Here is a 26,467-nt window from a genome sequence, read left to right on the forward strand (position 1 = left end):
TACTATTATATCTATTAAATTAGTCTTTACTAATAGTTTTTTTAGGCTTTTAATTATCATCTTCTCACTTATTACTCTCTTATCTATTATTATTAGACCCATATCTTCTAGGACCTTTAAAATAAATAATCTTATATAGACTTAATTTAATTATATATAAATAACTAATTAATTCTATATCTTATAAAATTAATCTATTATAAGTAAAATTAATAAGCTATATAAGCTATAAGCTATTAAAAAATAATAATATAATTAAATTTATACTTATCCTAATAACTAAGCTAGTAATATTAATAGAATTATAAAGACTAAGTTAAATATCTAGTTTTTTAATAAATCTTATTATATTTAATACTAGTAAGATAACCTAAAATACTAGATCTATATAAATAAGAAATATAGATAGGTAAAGAACTTTAGCATAGCCTATATATACTATTATATTAATTCTTATATAATAAAATATAATCACTTAAGAAGGACTCTAAAGAAGCTTAAATTATCTTATAATCCTTCTTTTAATAGATTTATTTTATCTAAGGGAAAAGATCTAGGCTTTAATACTAGTAAAATAGAGTTAATAATATAATTTTATATTTAGAGATTATTTTTTATTTTATTTATTTTATTTTATTTCTTCTTTCTTTCTTTTCTTTTCTTTTATTATAGAAAATTATATTAACTATTAAAAGAATATTAAAATTGGACTTTGCGCCTCCATATAATAATATCTAAAAATATAAAATAATCTATAACTAGAGTAAAAATATATATATAAATAAGCTTCTACTAAATTATAATAATATTATTAATTATTAAATTAAGTCTCATATACTTCTTCTAATTGAATAGATAAATATATATTTACTTCTATATATATATTAAAGGGATTAACTTATAATTAATATATATCTATAGTTAGTTATAAAATATTATTAAATAAAAAAGCTTACTAATTATATATATTTATATTATTAATTAAATTACTTTAGATTACTTTACTAGTCTAAATATATCTTAATATAAGATTTAATTCTCTTTTTTTATTAGTTAGATTATTTCAGATTAGATTTATCTTTATAATTTAATATAAATCCTTAAAGTATTATTAACTTATTAAATTATTAACTTATTAAATTATTAAATTATTAACTTATTAATTTATTAAATTATTAACTTATTAAATTATCAACTTATTAATTTATTAATTTATTAAATTATTAATTTATTAACTTATTAATTTATTAATTTATTAAATTATTAATTTATTAACTTATTAATTTATTAAATTATTAAATTATTAAATCATTAACTCATTAATATATTTATATATTATAGATCTTTAGATTAAGTCTCCTCCTAACTAAAGTAGATTCTTTTTATATCTCTTTCTAGATAGGGATTCTATAAGCCTACTTTTAATCTAGATAGAGGCCTATATATATAAAAATAGATCCCCTTTTTATATTATTATATATCAGATTATATTCTTTTTAAATCACCTTGGAATTCAGCTGAGCTTAATAGTCATCACGTATATGTTAATATAGAACGTAGCCACCTACGAGGCCTAACCAACTAGGCTGTGGGGAAGACATATAGATTGGGAAAGATATATTAAATATGAGCCATCTAGTTAACGCTTTTTGGTGTTGTATAATAAGCCAGCAACAAGTTCAATATATTACCCGATTAGGATTAGCGCCGTGTTAATAAGCGAACATGCATTTAACAATATTACATATACACAAATGTAATACTAGTGAAATACGCATTTTGTCCTTAACGTACCTATAGGCTGCCGTACTCACCTAGCGCTTAGAAGTAACTTATGTGTCGGCATTTCACTATGCATCCCGCTTCTATATTTCCCCGATCTTATCTACAAACCAATGATAACCAACTTCTCCGATGGCCTTGAAACAGAGCCGTTCTTCAACTGGCGCAGGATAAAAGGCTCTAAGACCATGTTGCAGACGAATAAATGGAAAGACCTGGGAGGATTTGGAGAGAGCGTAAAAGCGCTCTATTCCATGTCTAGCAAAGTTTGACATCTGATTAAACAGAATCGACAGAGAACACCGCCGAACATGTCTCAAGACTTGACAAAGGAGCAGCAGCTGTTTGACCAGGAAGTCACTAGGATCGAAAACTGGTGGAACACTCCTCGTCAAGCCGGTATTCAAAGACCATGGACAGCAAGCACCATTGCGGCCCTGCGCAACACTGAGCCCCTGCCTTGTCATGTCAACCCCTTCGCTCTCAAGTTGTGGGATCTACTCCATGAACACCGCAGCAGAGGTACAGCGGAGATGACATTCGGTGCCACCGACCCAGTTGCTGTGAGCCAGATGGCCAAATATATGAAGACTGTCTATGTCTCGGGAGGATTGTCCGGTTTCAGCGAGAACAACTATCCGGGTATGGATCATGCAGACTATGTAAGCTAGTCAACTTTGAATCATAAAAAGCAAGAGGAAACCACGTTTTGAAGGATAAATCCTGAGTGCTAAACACTTCAACAGCCATGGGATACGGTGCCCAAAGTGGTGGACAAAATCTTTCGGGGTCAGCAGTGGCATGACCAAAGGCAACGGCAAGTCCGAATGCAGCATCCTGTAGAAGAGCGTGCGACGATGGAAAATTGGGATTACTTAATGCCCATTATTGCAGACGGTGATATGGGTTTTGGATCACTGACAGCCACGCTCAAGTCAACCAAGGCCCTTGTTGAATCTGGGGCGGCGGGCATTCACATCGACGACTTGGCCATTGGCATGAAGAAATTCACCATTGGTCAGGGGCGTACTATTGTTCCCACGTCGGAGTATGAAGACCGTATCAAGGGCTTGCGTATGCAGCTGGACATCATGGGTGCCGAGACCGTTCTTTTTGCCCGCTGTGATCTCGACCACGCTGATTTTATAACGTCCACCATCGATCCCCGTGATCACGAATATATCCTCGGCGCCACCGCAGATGTCAGACCTTTGCAACAAGTTATTGACGAGGCGATTATGTCTAAAAAATCGTCGAACGCTGTAAGAGACGAATGGCTTGCTTCTGCTGGAATTATGACGTTCGACGAAGCGGTAGAGCAGCAATTTCTCAATTTGACTAAACATTCCACGAAATCTGTTGATTCTCAGTTGGATGGCAATGCTTTTGATACGTACAAGTCTCAAGTCAAATATGGTACCTGTCTGTCCCGACGTCGCAATCTTGCCAAGAAGCTGCTGGGTGTCAACGTCCCATTCGATTGGGAACTTCCTCGCTCTCACAACGGCCAGTATTTATACAGATCAACAGTGAAAGCTATCGTCGAGCGTGCTACACTTGTTGCTCCGCTAAGTGACGTTTCGTGGGCACGCATGGACCTTCCCGACTATAATGATATCAAGGCCTATCACGAAGCGATGCTCGCTTGTTTTCCTGGCCGACTCTTCGCATTTGCCTGGGGCGGCGAATGGAAGTTCCCGCCATCATCAGGCTGGACGTCAGAGAGGCTGAAGACTGTGTCGCAGGACATGGCCAAGGAGTACGGCGTGGTTTGGCAGATCCAGCCGATGTACATGATCCAGGGCGTCAATATGGAGATAGAAAGATCCGCAGCAATGTGGGTTACAGACGGCATGGGTGGATATTACGACAAAATCCAGCGTAGGGCAACTGAAAGGAAGCCTTGGAAGGTCGATGGTTATGAAAAGATGAGTTGGTGTGGTGGATACTTAAGCGATGCTTTTTTTGCGGCCATAGCTGGTGAGGAAATTGCTAGAAAGTAAATATACTGTTGAGATTATGATATCACTCATCTGGCTTGTATCTTTGTCAATTTTCACAGTTATTTCATCATTCGAATGACCGCAAAGCATTCGTACTGCAGGAATACATTCTCGGATTGTGTACCCGGGAGCTGAAATCAATCTTCTTTAGGGCAGCCTTTGGCTAACTAGTCTGTGTAACTTATGCAAAGCGAAGTGCGAGCCAATGTGACTATTATATCGTTTTTAGTGAATATGTAATTCGAAAGGCTATCGGTAGAATATCAAGGTCAGACCCTCCCCGGCCACGGTCCCAAACTGCCTCCGCCTAATTCAAAAATCTTCGCCGCCTTGAGCACACACAAGTCATCAAATCTCTTGCCTATAATTTGCATGCCAATGGGTAGTTGAGTCACACCATCTGAAGAGGTCCCCCAGCCGCACGGGACACTCAACGCTGGATGACCTGTAGCATTGAAAGGGGACGTGTTGTTGGTAGAACCGGCAGCAAGTTTGAGCTTGTCCAGTGCAGAACCTCCATCCATATCTGGATGAAGAGGAGCCACGGTTAGAGTCGCGGGTGTTATGAGCACGTCGAAATCGCCATTGTAAAAAGCCGAATCGTACGCTGTACGTAACTGGAGGACGTGGCGGCGAGCCTTATTCTGGGCTGAGATCGGTACGTAGTTGATATCTGTGAGAATTTTCTCGCCCAATATTGTGTTGATCACCGCAGGGTTATGCTTTGTAAGGGAGTCGCACATCTCCTGATCCGGGGGCCAGCGATACTCAATATGAGGCATGTCGTGAATCAAAAAATCGCTTGCCCTTCCTCCGAAGGCGTGAGAGGCCATCTGGTTACGCGTAGCTGCAGTCCAGATGGCAGCTCCCAAAGTATGCAACGGAATTGAAACATCCAAAACATAAGCACCCATCGCAGTAAAGTGTTTCTCTGCTGCATGTCGGACTGTGCGAGCCACCTCCTCAGACATTGCCTGAATATTAAAACCTTCGAGAATCAAGCCAACACGCAAGGGTCTGCCCATTCCAGAGAAGTTCAACACTTTCTTGTTCTCTGGCAGTGCTTGGATGAACTGGGCCAGTTCATCGTGATATTGCCTTACGTTCTCTCTCAAGGGGCTCTCTGGACCCATGCGCGCGTCAAGGCCATCATATCCAGCGATAGCAGACAGGCATACGGCTATGTCCTCAACAGTGCGCGCCAGTGGTCCAGCATGATCAATCATGGGCAGGAGACCCGCAATACCGGTGTAAGGAACCAATCCATGAGTAGGTTTGAGTCCATAGATACCGCAGTAGGCTGCTGGGACTCTGATCGAGCCGGCTTGATCACCAGCGATGGCAATTTGGACATCGGGGCCTGCATTTTCTAGCCCTAGGACACCAGCCTGGCGAGCAAGTCCTAGAGCAACGAGCGCGGCAGCACCACTACTGCTACCACCACTGTTGAAATTGCGAGCCCAGGGGTTATGGACCGGTCCCGATTCAGCGCTATAAGACATAGGCGATAAAGAATAGTTTTCACAAGTAGTAGTCCCCACAATGGTTGCACCAGCGAGAAGAAGCCGTGAAACTACAGGAGCATCGATCTTCGACCGAGGATACTGCCCGGTGCTAGAGATAAACCGAGGAGATGTACCCAGGGTCTGAGGAATGCCTGCTACTGCAATGGTGTCTTTCAACGCAATTCGACGGCCCGTGAGAAGATGGCTATCCTGTGTATTCGCTATAAGTTCAAATCTATGACACCAAGTATTGAGGCTGTTCTCCTGTTTCTCGTCAGGCCTGCAATAGGTGCGCTGGCCGTCCTTCGTGGCCACGGGTCTCAATCTTGGGTCGATGTAATCCTTCAATGCATTTACCTCCAGGGCAATATCTAGGGAAGTCTGAAGTGCGAGTAGAAAAGCATCTTCCTGATCCGAAGGGAGTGTAAAACCACATTTACGAGCCAAATCATGTACAACCCCAAGGGTAATTGGGGAGTTTTTCCTTATCTCGGCGTCAGTAACCATGTGAATCCATTCACACTCAACTTCAAATAATGATAAGAGAGACCTACCCTGAACCTCCTGAAAGAAAAGGAAGAGACATGATAATTACGTGAAAAAAAATTTCCGTTCTGAGAGGGAACTAGCTCGAACGTCAATACCGATTTATCAAGGCCTCCTCATTCCTCGGACGTCTGATTCCGAACCCTGATTTTCTAGAATCTTGGATCAAAACACAACTAGAACACAACTTATCGTTTTACATGAATAGTAGCAACAGACTTACTGACAGGTTTGAATCAAGCGTTAAGAAGTCCGCCTCGTTGGTCTCAGAAAGTGACAGGAGCACTCATAGGATATCCGATGAACATTATTCATTGAGTTTTGGACTGGCGGGATGGTCAACGTGGATAATTATATTCAATCATCTCTCGGCATTAAACTCAGACAGTACTCTCGTCTGTATTTTAGGGTTTTCGACTAATAGGCTGATAGGATTGTTCTCGTATCTTTAAGTTATATAGTGTAATAATATCCGACGGGATTCAAAACTTGCACATTTCTACGGCAGCCTATTTGTACAACCTTGCCAAAATGAATTTTATATATAACTTATATTTTGCCACGAACTATGGTCTAAATTCCATAATATATAAAGGTTATGTAATAGTATAAATATAAATCAATTAAAACCTTCTGTAATAATTATACTAATAGTATAAAAATACCCTTATTAGCAAATAGATAAACTTAAGATCTTAATAGAGAAAAGTAAAAAGAGTTCTAAAATCTTTTTTTACTTCTTTACTTCTTTTATATATAATATAAGAAACTCTTTTTTATTTCTTATATAAGAATATTATGTTTATTTAATTAAGAATAATTATTTAGAAGAAATTTTATTAAGATAATTTACTATTATAAATAATTAGTAAACTAATTAATAAAAATTAATTAATTAAATATTTAGCTAATTATTTCTAGTTAATTTAATTCTTAATTAATAATAAGTAAAATATTATAATAAAATAGACTATTTCCTTATCTAATAATCTATCTTATTAATAAAAGTTTAATATATATTATTAAATATAAAATTTTTATATATTTAACTTATTAATTTACTTTCTTATTTTATATTTATAATTATTTTAAATAATATTATAGACTACTTTTTATACTAAAAATCTAGATTATAAGTATATAATATATATGAAATATCTAGCTTATAATTTCTATAGTTATGTCACGCGCCTGGATCCACCCTAGTTGTCACTGGTTGTGTCGAGGTACGATACGATAAATGAACCACACAAAGGTTCACGAGGGTAACTTGTCAATAAGATCAGATATAGTTCAGACTTATCAGTAATAAAAGTTTAGTTAATCATAATTTAAAATAAAAGAAATACCTTGAAGTATTATAATATTTTAAATAGATTTACCTTGCTAATCTTTTTAATATATAATTAAGTAACTTAGATTAAAGAGCTATACTAAGTAAGAACTAAGTATAGGAATGAGCATGTTTATATAGTTAATATCTTTTATACTTAAATTATATCCCTAAATATATATCTTATTATATATTTAATAATCCTGCTTAGTATTATATATATTTTTCTTATATTTTATAGTATATACCCTAGTATATACTAATTATATATTTTCTTATATTAGCTATAAGCCTATATATTTAATAACTGCTTTATATATTAATATATATAAATAACTAGTTATAATATTAGCTATTTTAATTAAATATTTTTTCTTGATAGTATTAGTTTCTATTTAGTATTATATAAATTAATTTCATAATATTACTCCTCTCTTTTAGGACCTTTATTTTTAAAGATATAAATAAAAAGACTTACTCTTATTTCTAGTATAACTTTATTTTCTTTATAAGTAAGTATTTAAAATATATTAATATATTTATCTCTAATTACCTTATATATTATATTACTTAGACTAATTTTATTTAAAAGAACAATCTTTCTTCTAATTTTTTATATAAATATTATTTATTCTAAAATAAAATTTATATTATAAATTCTAAAAGCTATAATTATACTTTATATATTTATTATAATTATAAATATAAAAAGTATTTCTATAATTTAAAAGAGTAATTACTTCTTAAGAAAGAATAAAATAAACTAAAGTCTAATCTTAAATTAACTAAGCTTTAATTAAAATAATATATAATAATATAATAAAAATTATTTATTAAAATTTATTATATTTAGAAATAATAAAAATTTCTTAAAGAGTATAATAATAAAATATTAAATTATAATATAAATATTATAAATATTTTTAATAAGAAAGATTTTAAAGATCCTATTCTAACTTTTTTAAAAAAATAATATCTTAATATTACTATATCCTTCTTAGATATTAAGATATTACTTACTAATTCTAAACTATTTCTACTAGATATATTTTTATTTTAGGATTTTCTTCTCTTAGATTTTAATATTAATAAAACTTTTTAATTATTTCTCTTACTTTAATAAGATTCTTAATAACTTTCTAGATATTTTTTAATTTATTATATCTTTTTTACTTTATTAAATATCTTTTATAGTTTCCTATTATTTTAATTACTAATATTCTTTTAACTTTATAAGTTTTTTATTTAATAATAATATTAATTTATATTTTTATATTCTATAATACTAATTTTAATAATAATATATAAAATATAGAATAAATTTTTATAAAATCTAGTAATTTAAATTTATAATTAACTTCTCTAATTTTTTCTTTAATTTTAAATAGTCTTAATTATAAATAATTAAATTTATTACTTTCTTATAATATTTATAGATTTTTTTAAGAGAAGTAAATCTTCTTTTTCTTTTTAAAGTTAGATCTTTTCTAATTTTTATAATTATATTTTTTTATATTAGTTTATCCTTTATATTTTATTTTTTATTATAAATAAAGATATATAATTTTTATATTATTAACTATTCCTTCTATAGTTTCTGCTATTAGTTAATTATAATATAATTATTTTAATATTCTTACTTCTCTTTTAGTATATATTATAAATAATATTATTTTTATTATAAACTACTTACTTATATTATATACTAATTATATTATTAGAAATAATTCTACTTAATTGTCTTATTAATAATTTATATAATTTTATAAGTATTATTTAAATATCTAATTTATTTATTCTATTTATCTATTAATTTATAAATAATATATTAAATTTAATTATTATTCTTCTTCTATTAAATCTATTATAGATTTCTATAATTATAATATAAATACTAATTCTTTATCTAATACTATAATTTCTAATATATTATGATGTTAAAATACTTATTATAATAATATCTTAGCTAATAATAATATATTTATTTTTTCTATTATTAGTATAAAATATATATATTTTATTATTCTATTTATTATTACTAAGATTAAGTTGTATCCTTTTAACTTTAATAGTTTTATAATAAGATTTATTATCACCTATTATTATAAATATTCTAATATCTATAATAATTATATTTATCTATATAATTTATATCTTATAATCTTATTCTTTTGATACATATTGTATTCCTTAATATAATTATATATTACTTTATATATATTTAGCTAGTAATAATTTCTTAATATTTTTTCTAATATATTATTAATTCCTAGATATTCTATTATTAGTTTATTATAATATATTTTGATGATTTTTTCTCTAATTATTTTTAATATATAGATTAAATTATACTAAAATATAAATCTTATTTTATTAATAATTATTTTTTTATATTTCTCTTTTTATTATCTATTATTTAATATTTCTTAAATAATTTTATTATTTACTATTTTTTTAATAATTAGATCTTATAACTCTAAATTAATATTATATTCTATTATTACTATTAGAGTAGTAATCTATAGATTATATTCTAGATTTCTATTTTTTATTTTCTTAAGTAGTATAAATTCTAATATTTATATTTCTTTTTTATAATCTAATTATTTATTAAATATATCTACTTATTTATTATCTTTTCCTTTATAATATTTAATTATAAACTAATATTATAATAATATTTCTAACTATTTTACTTATCTTCTTATTAATACTTTAGTTAATAAAAAATAAGTGAGGTTTTTATAATCTATAATAATTTATATAAAAAACTTAGTTTCTTCTAGATATATTTTTTAATATTATAATATTATTATTATTATTAATAATTTTTTATTATAGATATTATAATTTAATTCTATATTAATTATTTTTCTTAAGTAGTATATAATTATTTTTTATTTTCTATTTTATCTTTCTTATATTATTATTGCTTTAATAGTATAATTAGATATATTAATTTCTAATATTATTAGTTTATTATTATTAAATTATACTAGTATAAATATAATTATTAAATAATATTTTACTTCTTTAAAAGCTTTTTCTTATTCTTCTATTTATTTATATCTAATATTCTTTTTAAGTAATCTAAATATAGATATTATAATATTTATATATCCTTTAATATATCTTTAATAGTAGTTAATTATTTTAATAAATAATTATAGTTCTTTAATATTTTTTAATATAAGCTAGTCTTTTACTATCTATATTTTTTTTTTATCTATTTATATTTTTTTTTATATAATCTAATATCCTAAGAAATTAGTTTCTTATATATAAAATTTATATTTTTCTAGTTTTATTTATAATTTTATTATTTTTAAATTTCATAATATCATCTTAATATATCTAATATAATTTTTTAAACTATTCAAAAATATTATAATATTATTAAGATAGATAATAGTAAAATTATATAAATAATCTTTAATAATTAAATTAATATATCTTTAAAATATTACTAGTATATTAGTCAATCTAAATAATATAATTAAATATTTATGCTATCTATATTTTATTTTAAATATTATTTTTTATTCTTTTCTTTTCTTAATTCTTAAGTAATTATATACATCAATAATATTAAGTTTAATAAATTATTTCTTTTTTTTAATCTTATCTTATATCTTAATAATTAATAATAAAAAATAAATATCTTTAATTATAATATTATTAAACTGTTTATAATTAATATATAATTATAGTTTTATTATTCTCTTTTTTAATATAAATAATATTAAATATCCTATTAATAATATTAATAGTTATATATATCTTTTTTTTAATATATTATTAATATATTCTTTTAAAGCCTTATCCTTTAATTCTAATATTTAATATATTTTTTATAGCTTTAGTTCCTTATCCTTTATAAATAAAATAATATAATTTTATTTATTATATTCTAGTAATACTCTATATATTTTATTAAATAAATTTCTAAATCTTTTATATTCTTTAAGTAATTTATCTTTCTTTTAATTAATATTTTTAAGACTTTGTTTCTTTTTTATAATCTTAATAATAATTTAATATTGCATCTTTAATTTATTAGATAATTTATCTTAAAATAAGATTTTTACTTACTTCTTACTTAAAATATTTCTTAGCTTTATTAATCCTTCTTCTAGCTTAGTAGTTTTTATAGTCTAAATTTTATAATTATATCTTATTAGATTTAATTAATTCTGTTTCTAATAAATTTTTAGATTATATTTCTTTAATTAAGATATATTAAAGATTATATTATCTTTTTCTAACTTTATAATATTAAAGTTAATACGCTTATAATATATTTTAATATTTATTATAAGCTATCTATTCTTATTTTTAATAATATTATTATCTATAAGTTATTCTTTATTTAGTCTTATTAATAGTAATAATTTATATTTCTTAACTTCTAGTATTCTTAGTTTATTTATAATTTATAGATCTATATAATTTCTAATTACTCTTAAATTAATTATTACTTAAATATATTATCTTAATATATTAATTCTAATCCTTAGATATTTTCTATATATTATTATTTTTAATATTTTTTTTTCTTCTAAAATAATAATAAATAATTATAGTTAATTAATTTCTTATTTTAATTTTTTATCTTTTAATATTGTCTATTTTTTTAAAAATCTATAAAAGTTATTATAAAAATCTGAATTTTTTCTCTTAAATATAACTTATTTATAGAATTTTATTTTACTATTCTATTTATTAATTTTTTTTTTAATTTCTCTTTACTTTTTTTAATATTCTTTATTTAATATATTTTATTTTTTAGAGATTCTCTTTTCTTTAGTTAATTCTTATTAAGTTTAATTTAAGCTTAATATAAGCTTCTAATTTTTCTAATCTTTAGTCCCTACTAATTATTAAAGACTAAAGTATATTTTCTTTATTTTATTCTTTAACTTTTCTATAATTAATAATTCTTTCTATTTATTTTCTTTTCTTATTTAGTAGCAGCTTTCTAAAGACTTAATTTTCTCTTTTTCTTTAGGAAATTATATAATATTGATCTTAGTATCTTAATATATTAAATAATTATTATTATAATAAGTTATTTATAATAATCCTTGATATCTAGAATAATCTATTTCACTATATTAATATTAGCAATCATTTATATATTCTAAGATACTATTTTCTTATTTATTCTTAGTGTTAATTTCTTTATATAACTTTAGTACCTTATTTTATTAAATATCTTAGATTCTATTCTTATCTTCTTAGATATCTTAATCTCTTTTTAGGTTATATATATTTTTAGAATATATTATTTTTTTATATAGCTATCTAGCTTCTTCTGTCCCTAAGAAGCTACTATAAATATTATTATATTTATAGATATTATATCTTTTATTAGTTATAATTTCACTATTATAACCCTTATTATATTCTATAGTCTTGAGTTATTTTTTCTTAATTATCTTAAATTATTATTTTGATTAACTTCTATATTTTTATTTATAATATCTCTTTTTTTTATAATTAAAGTATTCTATCTTGCTTTTATTAAATTATTTTTTTAGTTTCTTATTAGTTATTGTATTAAATTCTATTAATTATAGTCTATAAAGATTTTAATATTTAGATTCTTTATTTATTTATTTTTAATATCTAGATATAGATTTTATTCTATATCTCTACTATTTTTATATTTCTTTTCTTTTTTGTTTTATCTTATAGAATTTATTATTAATCTTAATAATTTATTTAATAAATTTATTAATATTATCTGGTTAATCTATTTTAATAAATTCTATTTATACTTCTTCTTTTAATATATTTTTAAATATTATAATGAGAACTTTATTATCATAGTTTAATACTATTATAATTTATTTAAATTATACTACTAATTATTATACTAATCTAGTCTAGTGTAATTATCATAGTTATTTTTTAATATTTTATATTTTATCTATATTTTTAAATACTAGTTTAAACTTTTTTTTAAATTATTTATAGGAGCTTAGTACTTTTATAGTATTAATACTCTAATTCTTTTTTTTTTATTATAGTATTTATAGAGTACTAGTTTAATTTATTAAAATACTTCTTCTATTAAGTAAGTTATTATAAAGATTATCTTAGATTCTTCTGTTTCTAATGTTATGTTATTAATTATAATATGTATATTTATTTATATAAAGAAGTTCTTTAGCTCTATTTATTTCTTATTAAAGACTTATAATTTTAATATTTTAGATTATTTTATTACTATAATTACTTTTAATTTTTTAATATATTTTCAAAATATTTCTTTATTAATAAGAGTTGCTATTAATTTAATATTTAAAGCAGTCATATTCTCTATTATTTTAGATTAATTCTATAAGTATTTTTTTTCTTTTATTTAAATTTTCTTATCTTCTTATAATAATACTTATTCTATATTATTTTTTAGAGTTAAGATAATAGTTTTTTTATTATACGCCTAGATTTACTCTAGTTATTACTAATTGTATTAAGATATAATATAATAAATAAATTATATAAAGATTTATAAGGATAATTTGTTAATAAGATTAGATATAATTTAGACTTATTAATAATAAAAATTTGATTAATTATAATTTAGGATAAAAGAAGTACTTTAAAGTATTATAATATTTTAAGTAGATTTATCTTACTAATCTTTTTAGTATATAATTAAATAACTTAAATTAAAGAGCTATACTAAGTAAGAACTAAGTATAGAAATAAGTATATTTATATAGTTAATATTCTTTATACTTATTTTACATCTCTAAGTATATATTTTATTATATATTTAATAATTCTATTTAATGCTATATATATTTTTCTTATATCTTGTAGTATATATCTTAATATATACTAATTATGTGTTTCTTTATGTTAGCTGTAAGCTTATATGTTTAGTGACTACCTTATGTGTTGGTGCGTGTAAATAACTAGTTGTGGTGTTAGCTGTTTTAACTAAGCACCTTTCCTTGATAGTACTAGTTTCTGCCTAGTATCATGCAGGTTGGTTTCGTAACAAGTTAGATAAATCTAATCTTTAAAATAAATACACTACTATCTTTTATAATTAATCTTTTAAGAGACTTTTCTCTAAGAAATAATCTATCTAAATCTAGATTATATATTTTTTAAGTATTTTATTAATTATTATTAGAATATTAGCAAGCTATTTATTATAGTTATTAAAAGATTATTTTTAAAATATAATAAAATATATTTATACCTAATATTAGTAGTTTTATATATAGTAATTAAGCTACTTTTATTCTAACCTCTTATATACTTTTTATAATAATTTAACTATATTAGGGAGTACTTAAAAAGAAAAAGTAAATAATCTTTTATAATTAGACTTATATAATATCTATTTTAATTAATCTAAGTATTAATACTTATTTTAAAATAAAAGATAAATTTATTAAGATATTTATAAAAAATTTTAATATATAATTTTATATCTGTAAGATATTAAATATATAAGAAATTATAGTAGTTAAATAATTCTAAAAAAGTTAAAGACCTCTTATTATTTTATTTAGTAATATATAGGCTATAATAGATTTAAAATTTATTTTAATAAAGTACTTTTAAATAATAAAAAAAAAAAAGAATAAAAGTTATTAATTTATAATTTATTTATATATTAGTATTAAGATAAATAAAAATAATATAGATAATATACTATTTCTATTCTCTATAAAAGCTATTAAAAAAAAAGCAACTTATACTCTAAAAATGAAAGTTAAGGAATCCAATAATAATAATAATAATAATAATAATAATAATAATATAAAGATTAAACTTAAGCTTTTAATTATTAATATTAATATATTTTACAACACTTAAGATACTTTTAAGAAATTTAATAATAATAATTATATAGATATCTCTAATAATAATCTCAATAATCTTTCTAATAATACTAGCCAAATTGAATTGCTTAAACTAAATATTATATTATTTAATTAGCTAAATAAGAAGCAATTATTTAATATTTTAAAGAATAATAAAAAAAGTAAAGATTTAGATATATAGAATAATTATCTTAATTATATAGAATCTTCTATTAATACTAGTAAGAATTTACTATTAGATACATTAACCTTCTGGATATATTATAAGAAGGTAGCTAAATAAGAAAATCTATCTTTATTAATTAGACTTTTCTTAATCAGAAATCTTTTTTATATCTATATATTTATTAATACTATAAAGCACTTTTCATTTAATTACTATAATTAATCCTCCTTTATTTCATCCTAAATAAATATTATATAGCTTATAATACTAAAATATTCTTCTATAATCTAATAATAAGCTTTAAGCTCCTCACTATATTACTTTTAAATATCTATTAGCCTTAATAATTCTACTAGCTTAGATTTCTTTTATATATTAAAATAATCCTATAAGCCTTGCTATAACTATTGATATGCTTAATAATATATATAATTATTATCTAATAAGTAGTCTTCTTATGATATATTTAAAAAGTATTTATCACTTTATAATATTAAATTATAAAGATTAATAATCTTAACTAATAAATATTTATTAATATCTATAATTAAGATCAGCTTATATTAAATAATATTTAAAAATTATTATATTTTAATTATCTATTCCCTATTATAACTTCTTTAAGAGGTTTAGATTTAATATTATTCTAAAATTATCTATAGCATATAGATAATAATGATATATTATATAAGACTTTCCTATTAATAGATATTCCTAATTTTTTTATAGATATATCTTATAAATATTCTATTTTTAAATAAAATAATAAACTTTTTGTTTAAATATAGAAATATAAATAGTAAGAAGTGTAATATAGTCTATAATCTAGCTTTTAATATATAAGTCTCATTTCTAGATTTCAGCAAAAAATTCTTATTTTAAATAAGTATTAATGCTATTATATAATCTAAAAATCTAATTACTTATCTGTTATAAGAATAAAAGATTTTTTAATAATTATTTTTATTAATTTTTAATATATTAATTTAATATACTTATCCTAAATTAATAATAATTATTAAAGGAAAGATTATAGTCTTATTGCTTTTATAAGGTAAAATATATACTTGTAAGAAGTAGAGTCTTTATCTTTTAATCTAATTTAATCTTTATAGATTAAATATCTATATCTTTAATTGTATTAAGAAATTAGTGAAGAGTGCTAATAGCTATATGATTACTAATATTAATATATATCTAAATAATATAATATAAATAAGTATTAATTGCAGTGTAGATCTTAATACCTTATAGCTATAATTTATTATAATTATTAATTAACTAAATATAATTTGGATCTGGTATAATAAATATCTAATAAACTCACTATAGATTATTCTATCTTTTTTAAATATTAATAGAATTAATCTTTTTAATAAGAGAAAATAGATAATCCTTATACATTAAATTAATTATAAGGTATTAAAGAGCTTAAAGAAATAATATCTAGAGATAATATATATCTTAAAGTAAAAATATATATATAATATTTTATAGTTAAACTTATTAATACTTTTATTATTAAGTTTAATTTATATAATAAGATATAGTTTATTATTTATCTCTGCATATATATATATACTGAATAAATAATATATACTTATTTTAAGATAAATTTACTATATTATCTATTAATTTATCTAGAAGCCTTTATCTTTTAATATAATAATTATTTCCTTGTCTGTTAAATATACCTAGAAGAATAAAATAGTAATCTAGGCATATAAGTAAAGAGAATCTTTATATATATATTCTAAATAATAAATACCCTATTCTTGTAATTAATAATAAAAAATATAATTCTTAATAGAAATTTTATAGCAGCTTGCAAGAAATTCTGATATTAATTTTATAAAGTAGTTATCTTTATATAAATTAATAATTTGTTCCTTATAAGAAAGAAGATTAATCTTTAGATAATTTAATATAATGCTAGAATATATAAGATTATAAAGAAAAAAATTAATAAAAAGGCATTAAATTAATTAGAAATATAGCTAGATTACCTTACTTAGTTATAAATAACTTAGCATTAATTAGATAATTATATATAACTATTATAATGAGTTAATTACTTAATTATATATAGACAATCTTTACTATTTATTATAATAATCATATAAATTCTCTTATAGATACTATAATATCTTATAATTAGAAGCTTATAATTATTAAATTTATTACTAGATATAAGAGTATATATTAATAATAGAATAACTAGAAAAAGGATTTTAAATATATAAATCTTATTTTCTAATATCCCTTATAAAGATACTTATTAAGAATATAGAAATTATTACTTTTTATTTAGAGAAAATTATAATATACTAAAAGATATCTATTCTAGTTAAACTAAATAATAAACTAAATAATAAACTAAGTAATATAAATAAAAAATAAAAAATATTAAAGTATAATTTAAGTTTTAGAGGCATTTATTATATTTATCTTTTTAATAAATAATTTCTGAATAGTAGCAATAATATCTTTATTATTAGTATTATTAAAAGATAAGAAAGTTTTACTAAATCTTAGCTAATAAAAAATACTATTTTATATAATAAGATTATTAATAGAAATTTTATTAGAGCTTTTAACTATAAGTTTAAACATTACTAGATTTAAATTATAGAATATATTTATAATTACTTTCTTATTAGATTTAGACTGCTAAATACTATTCTAATTATTAATTATTAAGTAAATATAAATAATGATTATATAATTCTGATTAAAGCACTAAAGACATCTAATAGCTTAATCTATAATAGATTTGATAAGAGATAAATTAAAAAAGTATATAATGCTATATTAAGGATATAAGTTCAATCCTAGAGTATTAATAGCTAAAAATATAATTAAAATAAAGTATTTATCTATAATAGTAAATTCTATAATTAATATCTAATATTATAATTAATTAAGTTTAGAATAGAATATTCTTACATTAATATTATACTCTTTTAAAATAGTTATAATATATATCTAGATAGCTAGAAAGAAATATTAAATAATTTATTTCTTTTAATAAATAAGGAAATTATACATAATAATAGATAGTATAATCTTTATTTTTAGAAAGCCTTGTAAAAGGATTCTAAATATATTAACTAATAATTAAGTAATCTTTTTTAGGTAATAAATTCTTTAGAATTATTTTAAAAAAGATATAAAGGATTTTCTAGAATAGATTATCTAAGTAAGACTTTAATATATAGTTTTAAAATAAAATAAGTATAAAATATTTTTAAATATTCTTATTATAAGAAGCTCCTTAATAAACTTTATATTAAGCTAAAAAGTTAGTAGTATTAGTATCTAGTATTTTATTATATTTATTATAACTTTACTATTCTTTTTTATTATTAAATTTTTATAATAAGGAATAACCACCTGATTATATATTATCTTTTTATTATATAAAAACTTAATATAAATTATGTATATCTAGGACAGGAGAATATAGAAGCTAATAATTAAGTAATTAAATTTAATTTAGATAGATAAAAAAAAGATTCATTTAATATTTAGATATTTTAGAATATCTTTTAGATAAATACTTGTAATCTAAATAGTAATATTATTTATAAAAATATATTTCTTAAGTATATATATTATAAATCTTAAAAAACTTACTAAATACTTCTTAGATAATAAGAAAGGATTAATAATATTTATAATATTAAAGCTTTATAAAGTTTATATATTCTTCTAAATTATATTAAATTATTTAAATATAATAAAAGATATATAGTTTTAGAAGTCTAGAATATTATTATAGAAAATAATAGCTAATAAAAGAAGATGAAAACTAGCTTTAAGTTATTAAATAGCTATAGATAAGTTATTATTAGTATTATATAATATATAAGCCTTATTAAGAATAATATAATAAAAAAGTTTATTAAGATTATCTAACTATAATCTTATAATAAATGAGTTATTTTTTTTTTATAATATACTTTCTTCTAGTTTTTTTATTTCTTATAAGCTGAAGGATCATAATAGCTTTAGAATATATTATAATTTATTATAATAATATAATTTAATTAAGAAAATAAACTATTAAAAAGCTTATAAGAAGAAGTTAATAGATCTTTAATAAGCTTTATATTTTTAAAAGTTCTAGTTTTAATAGTTTTAAGATTTCTATATAATATATATATCTAGAGATACTTTATAATAGTATCTATCTTATTAACTTATTAAATAAAAATAGTAGAGGGAATAATAAGAAGGAATAATTAATAGATTAGCTTAAAGCTATATTTATCTAGATTTATTTTTTTTAAAAATTCTTATATAATTTACTAAACTTTTAATTAATATAATAGTTAATAAAAAATTAGAGAAAATTACTTAAAAAAGAATTTTAAAATTTATAAAATCATTATAAGAAAAAATTAAAAAAGAGTTTTAGAACTCTTTTTTAATAAATATAAAGCTTATTTTTAATATAAAGATTATTGCTTAAAAAGTCTTTTTAAGTCTTATAATATTATTAAGAAATCTACTATATAATAATAAAGATCTATTGAAATAAGTCTTTTCTATTATCTTAATTAAATAAGCTATATTAAGTATTTGCTAAATCTCTAAATTCAGATTAAAATATATATATTTATAATAAGTCTAAATAAAAGTATTATTATCCTTCTTAACTACTATAAGATAGAGGGCTTTATGTACTTTATTAAAATTAAAAAGCTAAAAACTAAGATTATTTAATTATATAAGCTTTTTCTAGTAATTAGTAAGAGATTACTCTAAAATATTAAAAAAATAATTTAAAGAAATATCTTTCTTTTTATAATCTTTTTATTTTATAGCTATATCCTTAAACTTTAAATAATTAAGAGAATTAGAGATATAAATAGTTTTATTATAATTTTTTTTAGAATTTAGATCTATAAATTCAAAAATTAGAGTATCTATTATTATATTATACTATATAATTTTACTTAGATTTAATCTAGTAGATTTATTATTTAATTAATTAATATTATTATTCTTAATTTTAAAAGATAATAGAATCTAGATTTTATCTTTATTATCTAACTTTATATAATATAAAGCTATCTAAATAAATATTAAATGCTAATATAAATTACTAAGATTGAACTCTTTAGATTATTTTATTAAATATTTCTCTTAGATATAAGATTAGATTATTTTCTTCTAAGAATTAACCAAGATAATATTAATTAGAGCTATAATTTTCTTAATATCTATAGAAAGTAAATTAATTTTATTATTATTAGAGCTAATATTTATATTAAGTTTTAAAAAAAAGCTTATGCTATTAATAGAAATAATATTTAGATTAAAAAAATTAAAAATAAGATTATTTAAAATAAGGTTTTATATAAAATTTTTTTTAGACTATTTTTTTAACTTATAAAGAATAAATTTAATAGAATAATTCTTTTTCTTATAAGTTTTCTTATATAATAATATATGGCCGCTTAAAAGCCTATATTATTAAGATAGTATAAACTTATATTAAATATATTTCATAGCAGTCTAAAGATAGTATTTAGTCTTATTAAGATCTATAGAACAAAATCTAAAAAGTTTATTTATATAATTAAGATTCCTTTGCAGGATTTAATATATAAAATATGTATAATAATAAATATTATTCTAGCTATTTTTATTAACATATTTCTTATTAAAATTCTTTATTTTAGTATATATAATTAAAAGAATCTATTTAATATTAAGATTATAATATTGCTTTTTCTGCTTAGAGAGCTAGTAATTTTATAATTTTTTCTAATAAGAGAGAAAGTTTAGATTTTATAACTAGGTTTTTTATTCTTTATTAGATATAAGCTTGAGATATTATTATAAAACTAAAATATTCTTATTCAGATTTTTAAGAATATTTTTCATTATTCTTTATATTAGTAGAAAGTTAAATTTAAAAATAATAAAAATTTATAAGTAATGTCTTTCTAGGCTATTATTATTTTTTCTATAAGCTTCTTTTTAAGATTTATCTTATTATTTAACTTATTACTTAATAATGGACTAGATAATTTATTATTTAAAGATAGATCTAAAATTTTAGGATTATTTTTTAGTAATCTAGAAGAATTATTAATAAGATTCTTAGGTCTTATATTATTAGAGTTTATTTTGTTATTATAGCTTTTAATTATTAGTTTCTCTATTATTTAGAATACCATTATAAAAAGGATTCTAAAATTTTTATATCTTAGAATCTTTTTTTTAATTTATTTAAAATAAATATTTACTTTTTTAATAGATAGAATAAGTAAGAAAAGAGTTCTGTTTATATATTAGTTTTTAAAAAAAGTTACCTAAGAAGGTATTATTATAAAAAGAGTTCTAAAATTCTTATATCTTAAAATTCTTTTTTTAATTTAACTACTTAAAATAGATATTTACTTCTTTAATAAATAGTATAAGTAAAAAAAGAGTTCTATTTATATATTAATTTTTAAAAAAAGATTACTTAAAAATAATCTTACTAGTTAGATAGAATATAATTATAAGAATTATTTATTATCTTATTTATTATTTAACAATTAGTAATTTTTAGTATTTTAAATTAATTAATTAAATTAAAATTTAATTTTAAGTTAATAAGCTAAATATAATTTAATTAAAATAAAATAATTATATTATATTATTTACTCTGCTTAGTAAAGAAGAATTTTTAGTAGATTATAAAAAAAATGAAAGAAGATAAGTTAATAGATTTAAAAAAATTAGATTAAGCCTTAATAAGTCTATAAATTAAGATATTTTAATATACTAAAAATCTATAAAAGCATTTATAATATTGATGAATTTTAAAGTTATTAAAGAACTCTATATAGAAATGAAATTAGGTTATATAGTTCTATATATATATAGACTAATCCATAAACAGATTAGCTCCTGTTATAAGTAAGTTATATAGGCATTATTTTATTTTCTATAGCATTATCATATTTCAATACATTACGAATTTTGGCAAGGTTGTACGAATAGGCTGCCGTACATTTCGCCCTTTTGCCGAATCGGAAAAATCCACCAAACGTTTCTCCCCACTAACCGTCACACCGGTCAAAGAAATCATTTTTCGCCATTCATCCGGTTATAACTCCAGTACACCAGTCATACGAGTAAGATTTACTGTATCGGAGGACTCAAGACGTGAGCGAAATGAAACAAGTCAAGTACCCTAGCGGCATTAAAGCCGTCTTCTTCGACTTCATGGGCACGTGTCTGGACTGGTACTCTGGGGTCATGAAAGCTTTTCCCACGCGGTTGGATGAACACACAAGACGCTCCCTGTCCCTCTCCTGGCGAGAAGCCTTTTTCGCAGAAATTCATGCTCGTTTTCAGCAGGGCCTGCCAGTGGAGTCGTTTGACGTGACTAACGCACGCCAATTGGAGCTCGTGTTGGAGCGGCACGCCATCCCTCTGTCGGAGTCAGAAAAGGTGCAACTCGTCCAGGCATGGCATCACATGCCGGCATGGGAGCACGTCGCCGAAACGCTCGTGGATCTCAAACGCCACGGTCTCGAGCTCTTCGTTCTAGCCAATGGAACAACAAGACTGCAACTTGACCTCGTACGGTCATCCGGCCTGTGTGAGTTTGACATGCTTTTCTCAAGTGAGCTTCTGCATTTGGCCAAACCGGACCCAGATTTCTACACATCGGCACTGAGTCTGACGGGATACCGCCCTGAGGAGACTGCTATGGTAGCAGCGCATGCATATGACTTACGGGCAGCGGGAAAGCTGGGTATAAGGACAGTCTACATTTCACGCTGGACAGAGGATACGCATGAAGATTTACGTCAGGTCTACCAGGATGTGGATGGATTTCTTGGATCCCTGAGGGGGTACAAGTATGAACCGGATGACCAAGAGACCTATGTGATGCGCTCTCTGCCAGTTGCTTTGGGATTGACTAGTCCGGCAGATATCTGATATATAGACAACGTTCTACAAAACTCCAGTCATGCAGGCGTTTGATGCCTCTAGCTTAATTCATCCTCTTTCATTCTTAGGTTGAACTTAGGTTGAAGCGTTCAAAGGGTGATTTACCTCTACCTACACCCGCGGATTTTACAGTGATTATATATATATAGTAGTAACCGATTGGAGAAAAGGCAGCCCGCAATATGTTCCAGGACGCATTCCTGTTTGTAAAATACCCCTTCTCGCTCTTATAAACAATTCTGACAACATATATATTTTAGATTCGCCAGAGTCTACCTAGGTAGTGCTAACATTACTAGATTATTTTGATGCCTCTACCAGTTTGACAAACTGCAGACAGCCCTGAGGGGATGCCTTGTATGGTCCATGCTTCATGCCAGGCAGTCTGTATGCGTAAGCACCAATACTCCAGGCTTGACCAAGGCTGACATCCTCCAAGCCTCCTTCGATAAAGCAAACTTCCTCAATGTAGGTGTGCGTGATGACCTCGTCCGTCACTGATGTGGCTCCTGGCTCGTACCACTGAAGCACTGATTTATTGTGCGACTCCCGTTTGCCGTTTAACAGCAACTCCCAAATTCCAGGTCCGATCGAGTACCATTGGCCTTCCTCGGGAGTCCAAACTGCAGCCGCGCCGACAGGTGGGTGATTGGGTCTGGAGGAGAACTCTTGCTGCTGCAGCGGCATGACTGCAATGCAAATAGATCGGTTTAGTTTGAAAGGAAGTTGATGAGCTCTGCAAAAGGAGAGATTGTCTAAGTGAGCAGGTTAGTTAATGTCATTGTCTCGGTTGCAGGTCTGACGTACACAACAAGTGATCCGGATTGATTGATCAAAGAAGAGGAACCTTAGCAACGCAATGCAGTATCTGTCGTGAAAAAAAGAAAGAAAAAAAAAAAAAAAAAAAGACAGATAAAGAAAAAAGAAAGCAAATAAGTTCTGTCGACAGTCGAAGGTTTAGATATCCCGATATCGTTTGATACCAACGGAGTTTTGCTTGCTTTCTCCGATCGTTTTTATTGCCGATGCCGATGCCGATGGGCGACTTAGAAATCCGCTCAGATTAGTTGGTTATTCTGGACTCTTGATACAAATCAAAGACGCTATGATATACTATCCGTGAAAAAGGCGATTAAGACAAAATATAACCCGCTAGAATAAGCATATGCAAAGAATCACACAATTAAACCGAAAGAGAGAGTATAGAGTTTTCTACTGACTGGTTCGGTGACTCGGTGATAATAGATAGCAAAAGCCAAAGTCCTATCACAAGATTGTTAATCGCCCTTCGTATGCACATAAAACGGCGTATAAGAGCTACACATGGAGCTACCAGTGAAAGAAAACTACTATCTTTACGGTTGTTGGAGACCATATCGAACAGCTGGATGCCAGCCACTATTCTCCTCTCAGCCTGTGCAATATGGATGCCAAGGAGGAACAAAGCGATGTCGAAAGAATGGGTACTTATGAACGGGAGAGAGGGTCCTATCATACGTATCAAAACGGGCAACTTCAACGGGGCCTGAAGGAACGACATGTTCAATTCATTGCTCTAGGAGGTACTATCGGTACGGGTTTATTCCTAGGCATTGGCAGTGCGTTATCTACCTCGGGTCCATTATCCCTGTTTCTGGGCTACCTGTTCACTAGCATTGCAATTTGGGCTATGGTAAGCCTAGGGATCTTGCGCTGCATATTTGGTTCTTGTCCGGCTGACATTATTCCATCTGCGCGACTAGATGCAATGTCTGGGAGAAATGACTTCACTTCTGCCTTTGCCTGGCATGATCGCTCAACTTGGTTTGCGTTTCGTAGATCCAGCATTAGGGTTTGCGATCGGATGGAATCAGTGGTATAACTGTGCGATTGCAATTTGCAGCGAGACCTCTGGGGCCGTTATCTTGATACAATATTGGTCTGATATCAACGTGAGTGAGATCCATTGACACACTGCTTGGCAAATATTGAGTGGATATATCTTCATAAATGATACTGAGTCGAGATTATGTGTGACCAGCCCGCAGCGTGGATATCGATCATCCTAGTAGTGATAATCATCCTCAACATCGTTGCTGTCTCGATCTATGGAGAGGCCGAATTTGCCTTTGCCAGTATCAAGATCATCACGATCATAGGCCTCCTCATTCTGGCCGTGGTCATTGACCTGGGCGGAGCCCCGACGCATGACCGTCTGGGATTTCGATACTGGCATCATCCCGGATCCATGCGAGAATACATCGGCCAAGGCTCTACTGCTCGCTTTCTCGGCTTCTTTAATACCTTGATCAACGCCGCGTTTGCATTTGGTGGAGTCGAGCAAGTCGCGGTGGCAGCTGGGGAGACAAAAAACCCAACGCGCAATATTCCAAAGGCAATTCGTCGTGTGTTTTGGCGTCTGCTGTTCTTCTACGCCTTAGGTTCTCTTGCGGTGGGAGTTTTAGTCCCGTACGATGATAGTCATCTTCTGTATGGCAGCAGCAATACAGCCAAGTCACCGTGGATAATTGCTGTTTCAAATGCCGGCATCCCAGTCCTGCCTCACATATTAAACGCCGTTATGATCACTTCAGCTGCATCGTCTGCAAACGCTAATTTATACACTGGTTCACGATATCTCTTCGCTCTAGCGCAGCAAGGCCAGGCTCCCAACTTTCTGCTGAAATGCACAAAGCACGGCGTACCAATCTATTGTAAGTGTTAACATGCAACCACTTGTGTTCCTACTGATACCCATTCTTATAATCTATTTTAGGTGTTGGAATTACCAGCGCCGTTGGGCTTTTGTCTTATATGGCCGTCTCATCTGGCGGGGAAAGCGTGTTCCATTGGTTCTCATGCCTAACCACCATCGCCTATTTACTCACCTGGTCTGCCATATGTTATGCCTACACTCGTTTCCGACGAGCTCTGAAAGATGCCAATATTCCCTCGAATGCATTACCCTTCAGGGCACTTGGCCAGCAATATGCAGCTTGGGGTGCGATGGGGTTTTTTGTCATCATTCTACTCTTCAATGGCTTTGGAGTTTTTATCCATGGTAATTGGAACTCACAAGACTTCGTTTCGGCGTATGTCGGTCTTCCGTAAGTACTTCTTCCTTTTCTCGCTGTCTTTTGAATCATCTCTTTGTTCGTTCGAAATGTAGCTGATGCGTGAAAAGAATTTTTGGAGTGCTTTACGGTGGCTATAAGATTGTCACGAGATCGAAGATGGTCCCCATCTCTCAAATAGACCTTGTTACTGGTCAAATTCGTGGGAGTCTCAATTAGGATTCTGAACAGACGAAAGTAATACAAATTCTTCCAGAGAGACCGAAC

At 25.6% G+C, this 26,467-nt stretch overlaps 5 protein-coding genes across 5 annotated transcripts, besides 3 other annotated features; 3 read left to right on the forward strand and 2 right to left on the reverse strand.

The window, feature by feature from the left end:
- Positions 1-2,093: 2,093 nt before the first annotated feature.
- UA08_09191 (hypothetical protein) lies at positions 2,094-3,785 on the forward strand (the record flags this gene model as incomplete). The annotated part of the gene is made up of 2 exons (XM_020264173.1): positions 2,094-2,444; positions 2,529-3,785. The coding sequence occupies 2 exons, from the start codon at positions 2,094-2,096 to the stop codon at positions 3,783-3,785; spliced, it is 1,608 nt and encodes a 535-aa protein (XP_020115655.1).
- A 269-nt stretch (positions 3,786-4,054) lies between these two features.
- On the reverse strand, positions 4,055-5,797 carry UA08_09192 (hypothetical protein; the record flags this gene model as incomplete). The annotated part of the gene is made up of 1 exon (XM_020264174.1): positions 4,055-5,797. One exon carries the CDS (start codon positions 5,795-5,797, stop codon positions 4,055-4,057), a length of 1,743 nt encoding a protein of 580 aa, XP_020115654.1.
- Positions 5,798-6,336: 539 nt separating this feature from the next.
- Positions 6,337-6,995: a repeat region (Identified by RepeatMasker using a combination of RepBase library and repeat library created with RepeatScout).
- Positions 6,996-14,214: a repeat region (Identified by RepeatMasker using a combination of RepBase library and repeat library created with RepeatScout).
- Positions 14,184-22,195: a repeat region (Identified by RepeatMasker using a combination of RepBase library and repeat library created with RepeatScout).
- Positions 22,196-22,361: 166 nt separating this feature from the next.
- Positions 22,362-23,135, forward strand: UA08_09193 (hypothetical protein; the record flags this gene model as incomplete). The annotated part of the gene is made up of 1 exon (XM_020264175.1): positions 22,362-23,135. The coding sequence occupies one exon, from the start codon at positions 22,362-22,364 to the stop codon at positions 23,133-23,135; it is 774 nt and encodes a 257-aa protein (XP_020115657.1).
- Positions 23,136-23,447: 312 nt separating this feature from the next.
- Positions 23,448-23,834, reverse strand: UA08_09194 (hypothetical protein; the record flags this gene model as incomplete). Its single annotated transcript, XM_020264176.1, has 1 exon — positions 23,448-23,834. The coding sequence occupies one exon, from the start codon at positions 23,832-23,834 to the stop codon at positions 23,448-23,450; it is 387 nt and encodes a 128-aa protein (XP_020115656.1).
- A 736-nt stretch (positions 23,835-24,570) lies between these two features.
- On the forward strand, positions 24,571-26,419 carry UA08_09195 (hypothetical protein; the record flags this gene model as incomplete). Its single annotated transcript, XM_020264177.1, has 4 exons — positions 24,571-24,819; positions 25,168-25,840; positions 25,903-26,233; positions 26,311-26,419. The coding sequence occupies 4 exons, from the start codon at positions 24,571-24,573 to the stop codon at positions 26,417-26,419; spliced, it is 1,362 nt and encodes a 453-aa protein (XP_020115658.1).
- Between the last annotated feature and the right edge of the window lie 48 nt (positions 26,420-26,467).

Source organism: Talaromyces atroroseus (assembly GCF_001907595.1).
Source record: "Talaromyces atroroseus strain IBT 11181 chromosome Unknown scaffold_19, whole genome shotgun sequence".
In the NCBI taxonomy this organism is placed as follows: Eukaryota; Fungi; Ascomycota; class Eurotiomycetes; order Eurotiales; family Trichocomaceae; genus Talaromyces; species Talaromyces atroroseus.